Genomic DNA, 17,720 nt, shown 5'->3' with positions numbered 1-17,720 from the left:
TATCCTTTTACTTTAATATGTTGGTAAACCTGTTCTTTACCCGAGTTCTCTACCTCTGACTATATACTTCTTACTTTCTGGTTGTTCGTCACACTTTCGAGTGCTCAGACATCTTTTCTTTCCTCTAAGAAAGTCTCTTTGTATTATTACGAAATATATACTTATTACCTGTGAAAACCTGCGTATTTCATCAAGCTCAAACAGGTTATGGGCCCAGGATTACGGGACATAACAGTGAAATAAGTAGAAAAGAAAAGACGTGTGCTAACCTCATCACAAAACTTGTCTGTAAGTTGCATCAGTTACAATTCATCGAAAGACATGGAAAATACCGTTGGGAAGATACACGCGGTTAAGTTGACTTCAGACGGAAGCAATTTTGCTGTATGGAAATTCGCGCTAAAAATCATACTTCGCAACAGTGAGCTAATGGAAATAGTGGACGGAACGGTAATGAAACCGAATTCGCAAGACGATGCTCAAACGAAGGCGTGGCTGAAAAAAGATTTAGAGGCGCAAAAATACATTGTCTCGTCGGTAAGTGAGCAAAATATGGCACACTTAATGGTATGCGACACTTCTGCCGAAATGTGGAAACGATTGGAAACGGTTCATGGTCACAAGTCAGAAGCGTCAATAAATACTGTAATGCAAAAATTTTACGGATTAAAATATGAAGGCGATGGCATGGCAAAACATATAGCAAAACTCGAAGATCTCGCACATCAATTAAATATTCTTGGAGAGAAAGTTTCAGATGCAATGATGGTGAATAAAATATTGTCAACGTTGCCGCCTTCCTATGACCATTTTCATTCTGCTTGGGACTCAACACAGACAAAAACTCTGGAAAATTTAATGAGTAGACTTCTGCTAGAAGAAGAGAGAATAAATACCAGGGAGAAGGAAAACGCTGCGGAAGGAAATGCGTTATTTACTAGAGGAGCAAATAAAGGAAATATAACGAGCACATGTTTCTCTTGCGGGAAAACAGGACACCTTAAAAAATATTGTCGTGCAAAAGGAAGCAATGATACAGAAAGTCAACAAAAACCGAAGTCAAAATTCTGTGTATATTGCAAAAAACACGGACATATAAAGCAAGACTGTAGATTCAAAAAGGCAAGAGAAGAAAAGGCAAAAGAAGAAAAAGCAAAGGATGATGATGTAAAATCAACACGACTCTCACTAATAGCAACTCGAGGTCAAGATCTTAAAATGGACACTGATTGGATTCTCGACAGCGGAGCAAGTGATCATATGACTTTTCACGCAGAGTGGTACAATCGAGACGAATTTACTGTTTATAAAATTCCACGGAAGATAAAGGTTGGAAATAAGCATTTAATCGATGCGATTGGAGAAGGAAATATAGACGTGGAAGTCTTCGATGGAAGCAAGTGGATCTCAGCCACTCTCAAGAAAGTGCTTTATGTGCCAGAGCTCGCTCACAACTTATTCTCAGAAGGGACCGCTTTGGATAAAGGTTTGACTTATGAAGCAGATCAAACCGAATGTAAATTCAGCCAGGGAAACACCGTTGTCGCAACGGGTACAAGAATCGGTAAGCTGTATAAAATGAATATTAAGGTATCCAACGCTTTTCACGAAACAGCTCAAATGGCAACTGTCATGGACTGGCATAAACGGTTAGGACACCAAAATATGAAACATATAAGACAAATTCTTAAAAAGTTTGACATTACTGCAAAAGATAATAAAGATGATTTTTGTGAAGGATGTCTTCAAGGTAAGCAGCATCGACTCTCATTTCCGTCTAGTTCAAGTAGAGAAGTCACACCAGGAAAATTGCTTCATGTAGATTTAAACGGTCCAATGGAAATTGACTCTATTGGAGGCTCTAAATATTTTATCAATTTCAGAGATGATGCTTCCTCCTATCGAACTGTCTACTTTATGAAGCATAAGAGTGAAACTAAGAACATAATTCAAAAACACTTAAAACTGGTGGAAAATGATACAGGAAATCGAGTCGGAATACTGAGATCAGATAACGGCACTGAGTTTATTGATAAAGTCGTAAAGAACATTATAGAAGAACGTGGAATGCGACATCAATTATCAATTGCTTATACGCCAGAGCAGAATGGACGCGCAGAACGTGACAATAGGACTATCGTGGAAAGTGCCAGAAGCATGATTTTGGAAAAGGGTCTCGGCAAAGAATTTTGGGCAGAAGCGATAAATACAACAGTTTACATTCTCAATAGAACAGGAACTAGCCCACAAGAAGGTAAAACGCCTTACGAAGTTTATTTTAACAAACTTCCAGAGTGGACACATCTTCGTACATTCGGCTCTTACGTTCATATCCCTAAACAAAAAGAAAAAAATGGTGTTCAAAAAGTAAGAAGGGAATTCTAGTCGGTTATCCAGAGAATTCCAAGGGTTATAAGATCTATTTTAAAAACACACATTCTATGGAATTTTATCGTGATGTAATATTTAGAGAAAAAGAAAAAGTAGAATTTATTGATAAACCCTTGATACGAAAAGACAACAAAGAAGATTCTCACATTTTCGACGAAGAAGATCAACATTCAGAGGGAGATACCAGTTATTACGAAGACACAAGGGAAGATTTTGAAGATCTTGAAACTACAGATACGGAATTAACAAAAAATTCTACGGAAAGCTCAAGAGTTTTAAGAAATCGTGATACCTTGAAGAAACCACTGTGGTTTGGAGATTATGTTGCAGCATTGGCTATTGAAGAAGAACCAAACAGTCTAGAAGAAGCGTTAAAAGGATCTGCAGCTAAAGAATGGAAACAAGCCATGAAAAAAGAGATGGATGCGTTAATAAAAAATTGCACATGGGAACTCACTGATTTACCGGCTGGAAGAAAAGCGATATCTAACAGATGGATCTTTAAAATAAAGACGAACGGATCTGACACACGATACAAAGCAAGATTAGTCATAAAAGGTTGCCAGCAAAAATATATGCTGGATTATTTTGACACCTTTAGCCCTATGGTTAGATATACATCGATCCGATTGATCTTAGCAACAGCAGTAACTCATCACCTTCGACTTTGTCAGTTTGATGTCAAGACGGCGTTCCTCAACGGAACATTGAAAGAAGAGATTTACATGCAACAACCTTTGGGATTTGAAGACGACACTAATCGCGTGTGTAAGTTACGGAAAAGCTTGTATGGATTGAAACAGGCTTCCAAATGTTGGAACGAAGATATAACGAAATTTTTGAAGAAAATAGGCTTAGAACCGACCAAGGCTGATCCATGCGTATTTACCAAGAAATCAGGCTCAATAGTGTTTCTTGCACTCTATGTAGATGACGGCCTCATCGCGGCGTCGGAAGAAAGTGACATAAAGAGATTGCTTATTCATCTACAAAAAAGATACGAAATTACGACTAATGAACCAAAACATCTACTCGGAATGTCAATAGAAAGGGAAAAAGATGGCAGCATTCTTATACATCAAGACAGTTATGTACATGCAATTCTAAAACGTTTCCATATGTCTGATGTAAATCCTGTTGCAACGCCTGCTGAGATGGGACTAAACTTCGATGAAGAAACATCTTTAGAGATTAAAGATAAACCGTTCAGAGAAGCTATCGGCAGCTTAATTTATTTGACCACTACAACGAGGCCGGATCTTGCTTTCATTGTTAATAAACTCAGTAGATACGTGGAACATCCAAGAGAAATTCACTGGAAAGGAATCAAGAGGATAATGCGATATTTAAAGGGTACGTCAAAACACGGAATTCGATATACCAAACAAGAATCCAAATTAACACTATTTAGTGATGCGGACTTTGCCAATGATTTAAGTCGTAAGTCAGTCACTGGATTCGTCATCAAATACGCTGGAGGAGCAGTAGCATGGAAATCATGTAAACAAGCTACAGTTTCACTATCAACCGCGGAAGCTGAATACATTGCAGCTGCTGAAGCGACAAAGGAACTTTTATGGATTCGAATATTGTCCTTAGAGTTGAAGATTATTGAGGAAAAGCCGATCATCCACTACGTAGATAATAAAAGCGCAATACACCTGATTAAGAACGATGATGGAGCGGCTTCAAAAAGGACGAAACACATTGACGTGAAGTTTCACTTCATCCGGGAGAAGCAAGAATGCGGTATTATCGCAGTCGAACATATCTCATCGGACCTTCAGGAAGCTGACATTCTCACCAAACCTTTACCGAAAGATAGATTCAATTTTTTAAAGAACATTATTGGGGGGTTCAATAATTAAGAGGGAATGTTGGAAAAAGTAATTATTGAATCATATTTTTTTTTAGTTGGCTGCAATATCTAGTAACTTAGTTCGCCATTATTACTTTATCCTTTTACTTTAATATGTTGGTAAACCTGTTCTTTACCCGAGTTCTCTACCTCTGACTATATACTTCTTACTTTCTGGTTGTTCGTCACACTTTCGAGTGCTCAGACATCTTTTCTTTCCTCTAAGAAAGTCTCTTTGTATTATTACGAAATATATACTTATTACCTGTGAAAACCTGCGTATTTCATCAAGCTCAAACATTAGCAATTTAAATAATTTTAGTAACACGTCCTGCAAATAATTTTATTCTCGTTATATAAACGTACTGAGTAATACATACATCGCATCTTCATGTCGGATAATAAGTTAATCAAGTTTGATCGATCATCAGTCGTTAGAGCAAACAATTATTTTTGCAACAAAAATCGCGGTCGCTCCAGTTGTCGGTGAAGCAGCCACTTGTCAAGCGTATGCTGCATGCACACTGTCTCGTTGGCGCGATTGTAAATTAGTGCACAACGTGTGATTACGTCGACTTAATTATATTAACTAGCAAAGTCGTCGTATGAGTAATGTTTGCTCGGCGAAGAGGTATAATCCATTTGTAAGCGGCGTATCGCGCGGACGTGAAATAATGGAAGGGCGAGTAATAGCAAGAACGTCGTTATCCCCGTATCGATCAACGTAGCGTTTACGTTAATCCCATTAATAACATCTATGCGCTCGCGCTTGCGCGCTTACTTTGTTCTCGACACCGTAAATCCTCTTTCGTCGTAACGCCGTCGCTTCTTTCGCTCGCGTGGTACGGAATTTTACTTTGCCGCGGTCTTCACGGTTCTCCGTGGATTTGTATCGACGGCGAGTGGCAAAAAGACGCCGGTTTCAAGGCAGACTTCATTTCTGAACGCCTCCTCGGAGGCACATCCTCTCGTATACGCTCCGATATCATCTATCCCTAAAAATCCGCCTCACTTCATTCGTCAGCGAAACGACACGCACGATCGTGCCGTTCAAATCCAACGCTAATTGCAACAAATCGCCTGCCTCCGAGAAGGAAATCTGTAAATTATACCTTCGATCTGCGGAAGGCCGGCTGTCGTGAACATCGGTATACCTGGACCTCGACTTTAGAGCAAATAAACGGACCGAGCGCTCGATTATTAATACCTACGTGACGAAGTGCTCATCCAAAATATCGGTCTATCTAATAATACGTGTAAATCTCGCTCGACAGAATCAAAAGCGCGGGATCACGCATGTTTCACGTGAAGAAGACAGCGGCGGGCGATGGATGTGAGCACCAAGAGAGAGAGAGAATTTCAACTGGTCGCTTCGTTCGCGTCCTTTGGCGCCGCTTGTTCTTGCGGCGCGCTCCTTCCCGCGCTCGACTTCTCTCGAAGCGCATCGTCATCGCAAGACCCAGATGGAATTCTGGCTCACCGACTCGCGGGCACGCACATGCACGCACGGCATCGCAGATATCGCGGTGCGGCGCGTGCGAGGACTACCGGGCGCGTCTCAATTAAGCTTTCACGTGATTAATGATATGAGATTGTATCGCGGAACGCGTCACTCCGCTCCCCGTAGACGGAACGTATTTAAAGAGTTATCGCATTCCTCGTGTGTCGTACATGCCATTTGCGTACATGACGTTTCGTCGATCGATCGAGTGAGAAACGTATAATTTTTCGTTCGAGCTGTCGTCTCGAGCAATTCCTCAATCTTAATGCGCGCGAGACGCCAACGCTTTATCGGAACCGTCCGTCGCGTCACGTATTTTTCTCGGCAGTTGAAATTCCGTTTTATCATTGTCGCTTCATAGCGTATCACGCCAACAGGACTCTCCATAAGGAAGCCTTTCGCGACCGTATAAGATTTGTTATTGGAAATATAAAGTTCATCTCGATGTTGGCTATTTATTCACAGAAAAGTGTTATTCACGTTTATAAATTTTCTGCGTTTTATTTCCTGTTTTTTGTTCCGATTCATTTATTTAACGTACATATTTTCTCAATGGCATTCACTCGTCGTAGCAAAGATTTTTATCTTCGAAATGTCGCGCGAAAAACTTTTAAAAATTATTTAAATGTATGCTTTATTTGTTCCGTTAAAACTACTAGACAAATGTTTTCCAAGAGTAAATTATTAATATAGAGTAAACATTTCATCTTAAATCAATGAGGCTGTAACGCCGCTGTGTTGAATGTATCAGCGCAGGGTTGTATCGATAACGTGGGTCGCAAAAAGGATCGCGTCTCAACTCTCAAGGTAGGCTTCATTTCTGACCATGTGTTCGCGTCCGATCATTCCACCTGCTTTCGGAATATATCGCGAGCGAATATCGAGCTCACTCAGTCGTTCGATCACACAATATCGAAACCGGTACGAGAGGAACCGATGCGTCTGTATGTTTCAGAAAACGCGGTGCGTTCTCCCATCCATCCCTCGCGTATCTCATCCTTCCTCCTCTCACTACCGTCTGTATACAGTGTTATCTCTCTTTCTCTTGCGATTCGAAGATTCTGCAGTCTGGTAGCTGGATCAATGATCAGAGATACGCGATGTGTTATTTCTGGTACGCGGCGCGCTGTGCGGGCGATCATGAGCAAAAAGGACCTCGCGTGACATCCAAGACCTACCGCACAACGGAAACCGTCTCTCTATTTATGTCTCCGTCTCTCTCCTTCTCTCTCTCTCTCTCTCTCTCTTTCTCTCTCTCCAGCTCCGCGCGATGTCCGCCTGTTGCAGCTCTTGCACGGGAGGATGCCGTGCCGCGAGCTTAATGACAGGGTAGCGCGCCGTGACGGTTTCCTTCGTGGACCACGATTCAGGAATGCAGATGAATCGGCCGGAGTTGCGCGGCGCGCGGCCCGAGAGGCGTTTCGCGGTTGCCGCAACGCGGCTACTTCATTAAATGTGTCTGATACAGGACGCGATGTGGATCTTATCAACGGAGAAGAGAGCGTTTTTACGGAGAGAGACCCGACGTGTCCCCTGTCGATCGAGGGAAGATTAATCGCTTTCGTATTCATATTACCACGATACATCTTCCTTTAATGAAGCATTACAATAAAATTAATTGGTTTTAGTGCTTGCAGACATGTCTAAGAGAAATTGGATATTCGGCTGCGGGCAACTTGTTCAGATTTCTGTGCATATCAAGTGCATTATGAATGCCTGGGTTTATACCTTGTGGCGCAAGTCACGTTCCGCTGGTACCTTGGTATAGGTCAGTTTAACAGGTTGGATTCCCATCGTGGCATTCCCGTGGGAATGCATCGCGTCCGCTCGAGTGCACTTAGGTCCGGCGATGCAGCTTACGGGGTTCTCTGCTCTATGTGATGGTGGGTGAGACTAAAGCAGAAGCTCGGTGTACTGGATAAACAAGCGATTCTCCAGCGGCACCACCACCATCTCATCACCATCGTCGTCGTTGTCTCCTCGTCCTTCCGTTCTCTCTTATCATTACTTTTCTCTCTCACTTCGTTTTCTTCTTCGTCGTCGTCTTCTTCTTTTTTCTTCTTCTTCTTCTTCTTCTTCGTCTTCGTCTTCTTCGCTTTCTTCTTCTTCCCTCCTTTCGCTTGATCCGCTCCATGCGAGGGAGACGCTAGGAACAACTTCTCACAGCCGCGCCAAGGGACTTGGTCTTTTTTTGCTAAAACAAAAGCGAAGACGGGGGTACGCCGCGGCGCGGCGGCCAGCGACGGCCAACGGCGGTCAGCGGCGACCATCGTCGGCCGCGCGACGAAGAGGAAGAAGAGAGGAAGGCGGCTGCTGGAGCAAGAGAAGCGAGGGAGAGGATGCCACAGGGGGATTCTTGCTGAGGTCTATTTCAGGCCCTGCCAGCAATCGCTATGTAAGGCCCTCTTCTTTCCTTTCCTCGCTCGCATCTCCTCTCGTCTTTTTCCCGTCCGGACCCCACCTTCCCCCTGTTGCTCTTACCGGTGCCCCCTTCGTCACTGCCCCGCGCGCGCTTCTCTTCCACACTTTTTTTCTGTGTGTACGGAACTCTCGGTTTTAGCTCGTGAACAGCCTCGGACCGAGACGATCAGAGGAGCCATACTGCCCCGAAGGCTTCGATGGCGTTCGTTCCTCCATTTTAATACTTCTAGGACAGTGATCCTCATGCGGCATTTCGCGATTGATTGAAAGAGCATGAGATGTTTAAAAAAATAATTCAAATATATCTGTGTGAAAATTAACTCAGCGATAAGGGATGAATTCCGGACCGTCCAGGCAATAAGCCTGCGACGTGACAGCTTTCGAAGCAAGAACTTTTATATAAATTCGAAGAGAGCTCGATAATTTTATTATGTTTTACACATAATTTATATGCTAATTTGCAAAAATTTGCGATAGTCATATAAATATATAGTCGTTTTTCGCAAATAGCTGGATACATGTCTTTCCGTATTCGATTCTCAAAAATAGCGAAGCAACATCGAGAAAGACGAAGACTGAAAGGAATCACCTCGACAGCCGGATAGGGTACCAAAAAGCGGAACTATTTATAGAATTTGGTTCTATCCCGAAAGAATCTCCAATTATAAGTGTGTGCAAGAGTGGTCGAGCGACTTCATAGTACGAAAGGGCCGCACGACCTTGCACACTTTTTTATGGTTCACTCTTTGGGAACCATAATTCAGTTAGTACCAGAACAGCTTATGGATTTGCTGTTTTCTTTGGAGAGTCTTAAAACAGTGATTCTCACCTTTTATTTCGATCCTTCAAATATTTTTACGATGCAACCCCTTTATCGAAAAAAATTATTCAGAAAGATTTATATAATTTTGGTATTATCTATTTTCTGAGAATAGATGATAATAATTTGAGAGCTTTTAATTTCTCACCACAAGCACATTTTTAATATAATATTAATTTTCTTTCTATTCGATAAATTTAGCAAATATGATTATCGTTAATAGCTTTTATTTCTATTTATTTTAAAATCTAATAAGAGAGAAAAATTAAATTTTTTCTCTTATAAAAAATCTAAAGGTAATTAAAAATTAAATATTGTGAGACGCAAATAATGTATATGTTATGAATATAACAAAATAATGAAATTGATAAAATAGAATTTCATATAAACGCAGTTGCGTATAGTTGTGAAGTTTTTCTTTCCAAGATTCAATCAAACGTGCATGACAGAAGATTGCAACCGTGAAACACCGTTTCGCGTTTCGTTTTTTCCCTTGCATAACTACATTGTCTGGATAATCAATCATTACGACGTAAAAGACGAGCAGTGGGCGGTACGAGGGCTCCAAGTTGAGAACATCGTCTTCGACTACCGATCGTTTCTCCGGAGCACGGCTCATCGATTACGTACCCGTGTATCTTATTATGTAGACGCTGTCTTGCTGGATATATTTAGACAGTTCGTTTCTCGTGGGATATAATGAAATCATAGCAGCCGCGCGGAATGTGACGCGGTGGAATCATGCGTGGAATACGTAATATCGCGGGCGCGACTGAACGTGTTATCTTTTTCGCGCCGATCGATTCTCCCTTCTTTCTTTCTTTTTATTCTCAACGCGAGAATGGACGTCGTGCCGCAATTAACGGCGAAACTCCCGAATAACTCGTAATAACGAGTCGCGCTGATCGCGAATCATTAGAACTTGATCATCCCGCGTTGCTGCAGCCGCTTCACTCACAACACGTCCTTGTTGCGGTTACGTGCCTGGGGTTTAAGAGAGGACGACCTAGAACCTGAAACCGTGAACTCGCTCGCGATTACGGGGTCGAGGTGAAGAGGCTCGCTCTCCCGGAGGTTTTAACACGATCGGGCAGCTCGTTACATATGCGGGCATAGCAGTGGCGGGTTTTTTCCCCCAAGAAAAACGCTCTTCTACACGAGTACGTATTCACCAAGTATTCACGCGCGCTCTTATGCCCACGTATGTAAAAATAATTTACACGCGGCAACGCGTATCATTATCTTTACATATGCAGATTGGACGTATACGCGGCGCGATTTACGGAACAAAGTGCCCTGTAAGCCCTCGATAAGCTTAACACAAGATTTATTCCTATGTATTTAGACAAATGCGCGGATAAAATTTAATTTCGTTTTCAATAGATCACATTATATATAGTGCATTATATATATATATATATATATATATATATATAGTATTTTTGAAATTTTTTTACTTTGTCTTACTTCGCGTTTCGTATCGTTAGAAATGGTAGAACTTACGTATAAGTCGTAACTCACGGTATAGCGTAGGAAGAACCGGTAAGAGCAGTATAATTTTACGAATGGCAGTTCTTTCCTGATACCTAGCAGTTTTATCAGTGATCGTTCTGATAAGAGGGCGACCGGAAATTGCATCGTCATAACATTCAGCCGCTCTAAGAAAATTAATCGAAAGCAAAGAGGGAGGATTCTCGTAATCGTCGAAGGCATTCCTTGTTCGCGTTGCCTCGGACAAGTGCAATCGCTTCAGAGCTTCTCGCATAATATCGCGTCCCTCGAGCTAAACAGACTGGCAAATAAGGAAGACGAGTAAAAGTGGCCGATATCGTCGAATCATTTGATCTCTGAATCTTTATTAAGACGACCGTGCTATCCGGTCGATCCATTTCTACAGTAATTTATTGAATTTCTGAAATACGAGTAATTTGTTTCCGTCATGAAAATTTCAGCCGTTTGTGTCGGGCACCTCGGGTGCATATTTATAATACCGCTTCTTATTGACAGGTATTTTAAGCTTTGGAAAACACTTTTGACGCTTTGACTCTCGCTCGCACTTGTAAAAACTTCGCGAGGAAGTTGCGCGTTTTGTTCCTCGCGAGAGGAAACCACGTCGGCTCGCGTTTTAGCCGGAGACGAGCGTCTTCGAAGAAATGGTCGACGAGAGAGAGAGAGAGAGGGAGGGGGGGAAGGAGAGGTAGAAAGGCATAGAAGAGCGAATGGATTTGCTCGCCCTTTGCCGCCCGTAGAAAAAGGGTCGACTCCAACCGGAGACCTTGGGTCGGAAGAGGAATGCAAATCGAGACCGGTCACGAATATTCTAATGTGCAGTTAGTCCTTACACGACGATTGCGAGAGAATCGTCATTCGGTTTCTCCCATCGGGCGCAATAACCACGATTGCACCCGGGGCGCGTGTTTGCGCGTTCAGAATGTTCACGGTCCTCGAGATTAGATGCTTCGCGTGCCTCCGAATAAGCTCTGGAACGCTGGAGATGACGATGTCGAATCTCGTTACGACCGACGTATTTGCGATATTTTTAGTGTCGTAAACGGACAAACAGGTTGCCATCCTTTTCCAATTAACTCTCGCAACAGCTTCTCGATGATGCGTTGATTAGACTAGATGTATTGGGGAATGTCTGGCTAAACAGAATCATTATAGAATTATAGATCGTTCAACTTCTTCGCTGAAATTATCTTCGTCGTTTAGATGCTTTGCTGGCTATTTTTGTAGCATATAATTTAATATATAAACATTTTAGATGTAATATGCTTTCTTTAGCACTTTCGTTTCTATAATAATACAAAGACGTTTATGACATCTATAATGTATATCAGGATATATATTATGCATTTTTACGTGCGTATAATGATGCTGGCAATGCGTTACGATACGACATTCCCGCGACAAGACCGCTCGTGAGAGTGCGAGATTTAGAGACGTGGAAACGGAGTCGAGAAGAGGGAAAAACGTCCGCCGGCGGTTGCTGCACGATCAAACCCCGGGATAACCCCGGAGAAAATGCTGCCAGGCCGCAGAAGAGGGGGGACGTAGATAGATGCGAGCGGACACGATGGTAGTAAAGTTCACGGAAGAAATACGCGATACGTAGAAGAAGGGCCCTAGGAAAGCGCAAGTTCCCAAGGAGAGGATTTCGCTTTACGATCGCAAGAACGGACCGCGAGTCCTCGTTTCCGCTCATCTCTTCTTCGATTTTGTTCCGTCGGTTATTCCGAGAATTCTCGCGATCCGATATCTTACGGTCCTTTTTTTGGTACAGCCATTTCTGCGCCGTGCTATTTTTCTACGACTAGATTTATGCCTCGTTTACGCAGAGGTCGTAACGCGAGCGGACTTAAATGGGCGGAAGGGCAAAATTAGTAGAAGTCTAATGACTATCGATTATCATACTTTGGAGAATCTCGAGACTGGCGCTCGTATATGTGAACGTCCTGCGTCTATAAATCAATCAAAACGCACAAAGTATCGACAATCAAATCTTCAATCAAATTTTCAATTGAATTAGACGGCTTTGAGGGTCTCAGTTGTACGAACATTCGCGAGTGTCTAAATCGTTTTTAAAACACGGTATCACGTAACGTACGAGCGGTACCCTTTGAACGTTTGACACGGAGCAAGTCCGAGACGAGAGCGGTCGGTTACGTGTAATTTGTACAGGATCTTTTCTCCGCAGAGGTGAGAGAAGTTCGCAGTCAAGGCTCCTATCTCGAAGTCATTGACATTGGCGGCCGACACGAAGAGACTGATGCTCACCATTATATCGAACGGTTAATAAAACAGCGACACTCTCATTGTACACAGTCATTCAATTATCGTTTTCAAACATGTGACTCACTGTCATCTTCTTTCTACATTGGACTCGCATTATCTCCATGAATTTGGAAGAGATTTTAAACGGTCAGAAATTGCTAAGCGATTACTAAGCGACTATATATTATAGTAATTTAAATATCTTTATTATTATGCAAATAAAGCCCTGCGAACTTTTGTTAAATATTTTCCAAGCAGAACAATCATTCACGATAATGTTAAAATAAATCGTGATTGATCGAAAAGTGATTTTTAATAATCATTTTAGAGCCATTTTCACACACCATTTTTGATATCATTATGACTTTTTGTTCCGCTTGACTTGTCCCTCATAATCTCATCTTAATTTTAGTAAAAGGTCTGGTATCACGTTTCCTGAGTTTAAATTTAGGAAAGGGGGAGTGCTTCTCGCATTCAAATCTTATCTCGGGGCCCGCAGACGGAACGGGGACCCGTTCGCAGACGCAATGCTCTCGCCCGTCAGATGTTGAATGTTCTTAATGGCATTACCTGACGAAGCGTTGCGCTTCTCCGCGCGATTTCGTTTCGGTGCGCGTTCTGAAACGCGCGCGGCGCGACCGCTTTTTTGGCGTTGCATGCGCATGATGAGATCTATTATCTCGAATGACTGTCCTCTTTCGCTGTCGGCTTCTGCGAACGTGGCGCGCCGGTGAACGTCCTCTCTCTCGGCGGGACACCATCAAGCGTACACCGTCAGGGTACGGACAGTAGTCGTCGCTCTCGCCATGTGCTTTCGCGTTCAAATATATTGCGTTAAATATAAATAAACAATGTCTGTTATAATAGAGAAGCCAAAGATATCCGTCGAAAAATTTATAAATCAAGCCCTCAATGTCCTTTCGCGGAAAGGCCTTCGGTGAAAGACGTATATCATAAGTATTCGCACGCAAATGTTATTTCACACTTCGGCAGAGCTACCTACTTGATATTCGACGTAGATCGAGATATTAGTGCGGGACGATAGGTATGTATGTCCTCGGGCGACGTTAAGACGACAGCCATAATTCACAAGCGACGGTCTTCATCAGTTGTCACCTGCCGTGCCCCGCTATTAGCTATGCGCGACACGGAGGCGTCACTTCCTCCGACTCGATTTCCGGCCGCCGGAAACGTCCTTCTAAACCGTGGTTGAATCCTTAAATGAAAATGATCTCCCGCGGGTTCCCCTCCGCTTTTTCGATCATCAATCGAGACGAATCATCGTCGAGTGCGCCATTGCGTAATCCGTAATCCATTGCAACGCGCTTATATACACGCACGTAGATGTACGCACATGGAGGCATGTTTGAAGGGAATTCTTCCAGGGAACGTTATAGGAAATTACCAGACATATTTCATGTCGCAAATCCGAGAGAGCGTCTTAGAAAATTGGTTAATAAATAATGCTTGCAGATTACCTCTCTCCGGAGAGACGCATAAATATTTCCGATATTCTCGCGCAGCGAAAACGCTCGAAGACGTTAAAATTACCTTATTACGGAGTCATTCGGAACCCATACACTTCCCATCCACGGTGAATATTGAAACGGAGTGAAGCCGTAAAAAGGAATAGGAAATATATGTCACATCAGGAAAGAGCTCGGAATTTCCAGTCTCGCGAGGTATTATATAGTTGACGACGTGACACGTTTACGATTGCGTACGCGGGTACCATTTGATATAGCGAGTATCATTTTTTAACAATTTCAGCATTTTAACGATTTCAATGTTCGTATATGATCGCGACATTCCGCAAAGTGTCTCCGGTTTCTTTTATATGCGTACAAGAGTCGATTCCTCTTTCGTTGTTGTCTGTTTTTGAATCTGTACGTACGATGTGTTTTCGCTGTCGGCAGCAATCGATACGGTCTGACGAACGAGGATCTGAATCGACGCTGGAGCAGTCCCAATCGGACGTATCATCCGGTGATCTATCACACGAAGGGCCTGATGGAGTATTGCGCCAGGGTGCTGCAGCGACCGCCCCACGTTTTCGTCGACTATCACGGCCATTCGCGGAGGAAGAACGTGTTTCTGTTCGGTTGTTCAAGGTCGGGTTCCTGGAGCGCCGCGGACAGGACGAAACCGGACCAGCCGGTGCAGTATTTGGTAAGGGAATCGACGGAAGGGAATCGAGGCTAGGTAATATTTTTAGATCTCGCGCGGCGATCATTTATCCTATACGTTTTACGTACCTGCCACCGGGCCGGCCCGGCGGACGTTTATCACTTTCAGCGACCGTCCTTTTCCACAACGAAATGAATTTTCGATTTGCACGAGCAATTACTCGCCGACAGCTACCTATTCATTTCGCGCGTCGCCTCGCCACGTTAATGCCATTAGTCAGAACGTTAACGAGAAAGTGCTTTGAGAAAGTATATTCCTTTTCTCGCATCACGGGACCCTGCAGTTTCGTCAAAGCCTCCGAATGCGCTCTCGTAACTCGTTGCAACTCTCTTTCTGTATCAGATGTTACCGCATCTCATGCAGAGAACCTCGCCGGCTTTCGCTTTGCCGCTCTGCTCCTTCAAGGTCGAGAGGAACAAGGAATCTACCGCCAGGGTCGCTATATGGCGGCAGTTGGGTATTCCGAGGTAAACGGCGACTATATCCTGAGCAGATTGGGATCTGACTCGCAATGAGATTTCGCGTAGCAAGGTCGAGGTTACGCGTGTCTCGCAAAAAATCTATTCTTTTGCAATTTAAATCGCAGTACGCGACTTCACATTTAATATGCAAAATTAACTCAATAAAACATTTCCTTTTACATTTAAATTATAGCCCTGCTACTTAACAATTTTTATTCGAACAGAAGTTACACGATGGAAAGCAGTTTTTGTGGATGCGATCAAGGCGTATTGGCGGGATTACATCTCGACACAGAACACCTCAAAGCCATCGGGAGAGACTTCTGCCAAGCTTTATCCATGATGAAGGACGGCGATGACGATTGGGCGAAAGAAAAGTACGTGCGCAAATATGTCGTGTTATTAATTCATTTTTTACAGTATATAAATCTTCGCTTAAATATAAATTTGTTGAGAGACACATTTGATTGAATATCTGTTAAAAGAAAATTTACTAAGTATCAAGAAGGAAATGTGTGCCTCCAGGAACTGTACTTTAATCGACGAATTATTTTCTAAGATCCGTCATTTTCGAAGAGAATAATTTTTTAAGTTTTAACTCTCTACGGGACTTGAATAAAAGGTTTTACAGAATTTACATATTATTCAACATAGATCAACAGAGCAAGCCTGTTGCCCGAGAATGTGTGTCTTACGAAAGTCACGGAAGATACCGAAATGTATTCAAGATAAACACGCTATACATCACACCACGGCACTTACTTAGCAAACGAGATAATTAAACAATTGTATTATAAGGCAAGATTTGTGTGTGACCTTCCGTGTGCGCGTAATGCTAATTTAACGCTTTCGCTAAATTGTTCTGTATCATCAACACATGTTGCCCTTTCCCCCGTTATCGATCAAAATTAATATGTTTCTGTAAACTAACCATAATAGCTAGTAAGTGAAAAGAGCTGTCATTTGATTAATACATCCATTACTCTTCAAGATAATCGACAGCTCGCTTATTTAGCTTATCATTCAATATATTTCTTGTCAGTTGTGCCTGTTACTCTTTTTAGAATTCCCATGGAGAAACATATTCCCGTGGAATCAAGATGTATGGACAACGACATATCTTCCAGTAGTGAATCCAATGATTCCGACTTCGAGACTTAATTAGGCGACTGCACTTTAGTCTCAAGTATCATCTGCAGCTGTTTTAACAACAAAATTCATATTACAAATATTTACTCTCGTATACTTCTTTGTATTAAATTTAAAATTTAATACAAAAATTACTTCTATTTCGAATAAAATAATAGTATGATACAAAGCAATATTTCACTGCACAAAGATAAATATTTTAAACATTTATATTTAAAACTGGTAACAAACATTTAAAGCTCTTCTCTATAAAAATACTATCTACATATCGTAAACTCTATTTGTACATATTTTGGAAATCAATATTTCGCAAATTAAGTTCTATGATAAACGAGATTATGTTCGCTGTAGATTTAATGCGTGATTTAAAATACGTAAATGCTATTTTAAGTTAGTATGGTCGCGTACTATTCAGCACGGAAATAAAATTCTCGTAAATTGCAAATATATCACAAAATCACTATCTAAAGTGATGAAACAATGATATTTAGAAAGCTTTACATTACAGCTTACATTTTTGAAAAATTTAAATCATCTCTTAAATAAAACAGGTTTAAATAATACCAAAGATAAAGGGAACTGTGTCATTCCCTATAACATGATACCTCGTTCTATTATACTTTGTATACATAACATATGATTATATAAATATAGGAAATAAACATTAATGCTGTGGTTCCCTGATAAGTTTATAAGACCTTGTCCTAAAACTTCCTAAAACAATTATTTGCGTTCTACGGATTATCCTTTTCGATAAGATTTTTACACGCGTATCAATAATCTAATTGCTATAAATTATAGCTAATTGTAAGTTTTGTGATTTTTGGCTATTATTACGTTGCGCTTTTTACAAGCATTTAATATATTTTTAGTGCATTATACGACGTATAGTGACATGAATGTAGAAATAATCCGAATGATAATATAATCAACGAAGGAATTTGAAACTTCAATAAACTAATTTATAATAATGTGCAAAATCCGTAAATATATTGAATAATATCTAAATAAATAATTATCTGTGTTACATAGTACAATATAAATATAAAAAATTGCATCGTATAATGCGAATATATTAATATCAGCGTTTAAATTCTGAAAACAGAGGAAGTGTTACATCCGGCACTTTATATTGCAGAATTCATGGTGATATTGCTT

At 41.6% G+C, this 17,720-nt stretch overlaps 1 protein-coding gene across 6 annotated transcripts in view; it reads left to right on the top strand.

Annotated features, from left to right (window-relative positions):
- The window catches only part of LOC105453090 (cytosolic carboxypeptidase 1-like), a 42,465-nt gene extending 25,059 nt beyond the window's left edge, over positions 1-17,406 (top strand). For 4 of the 6 annotated variants that reach the window (XM_011694819.1, XM_011694828.1, XM_011694794.1 and 1 more), the window contains 4 exons: positions 14,682-14,934; positions 15,295-15,419; positions 15,638-15,790; positions 16,068-16,556. In XM_011694819.1, coding sequence (XP_011693121.1) covers positions 14,682-14,934; positions 15,295-15,419; positions 15,638-15,790; positions 16,068-16,179 — 643 coding nt within the window. In that variant the 3' untranslated portion in view covers positions 16,180-16,556. Of the gene's footprint in view, positions 1-14,681; positions 14,935-15,294; positions 15,420-15,637; positions 15,791-16,067 lie in introns of all 6 variants that reach the window. The other 2 variants (XM_011694799.1, XM_011694805.1) reach the window with 2 other exon arrangements.
- Positions 17,407-17,720: the final 314 nt, after the last annotated feature.

Source organism: Wasmannia auropunctata, unplaced genomic scaffold, assembly GCF_000956235.1.
Source record: "Wasmannia auropunctata unplaced genomic scaffold, wasmannia.A_1.0 LD336106.1, whole genome shotgun sequence".
NCBI lineage: Eukaryota > Metazoa > Arthropoda > Insecta > Hymenoptera > Formicidae > Wasmannia > Wasmannia auropunctata.
Note: the sequence above shows the minus strand (reverse complement) of the source record. Positions and strands in the feature narration are given on the sequence as shown.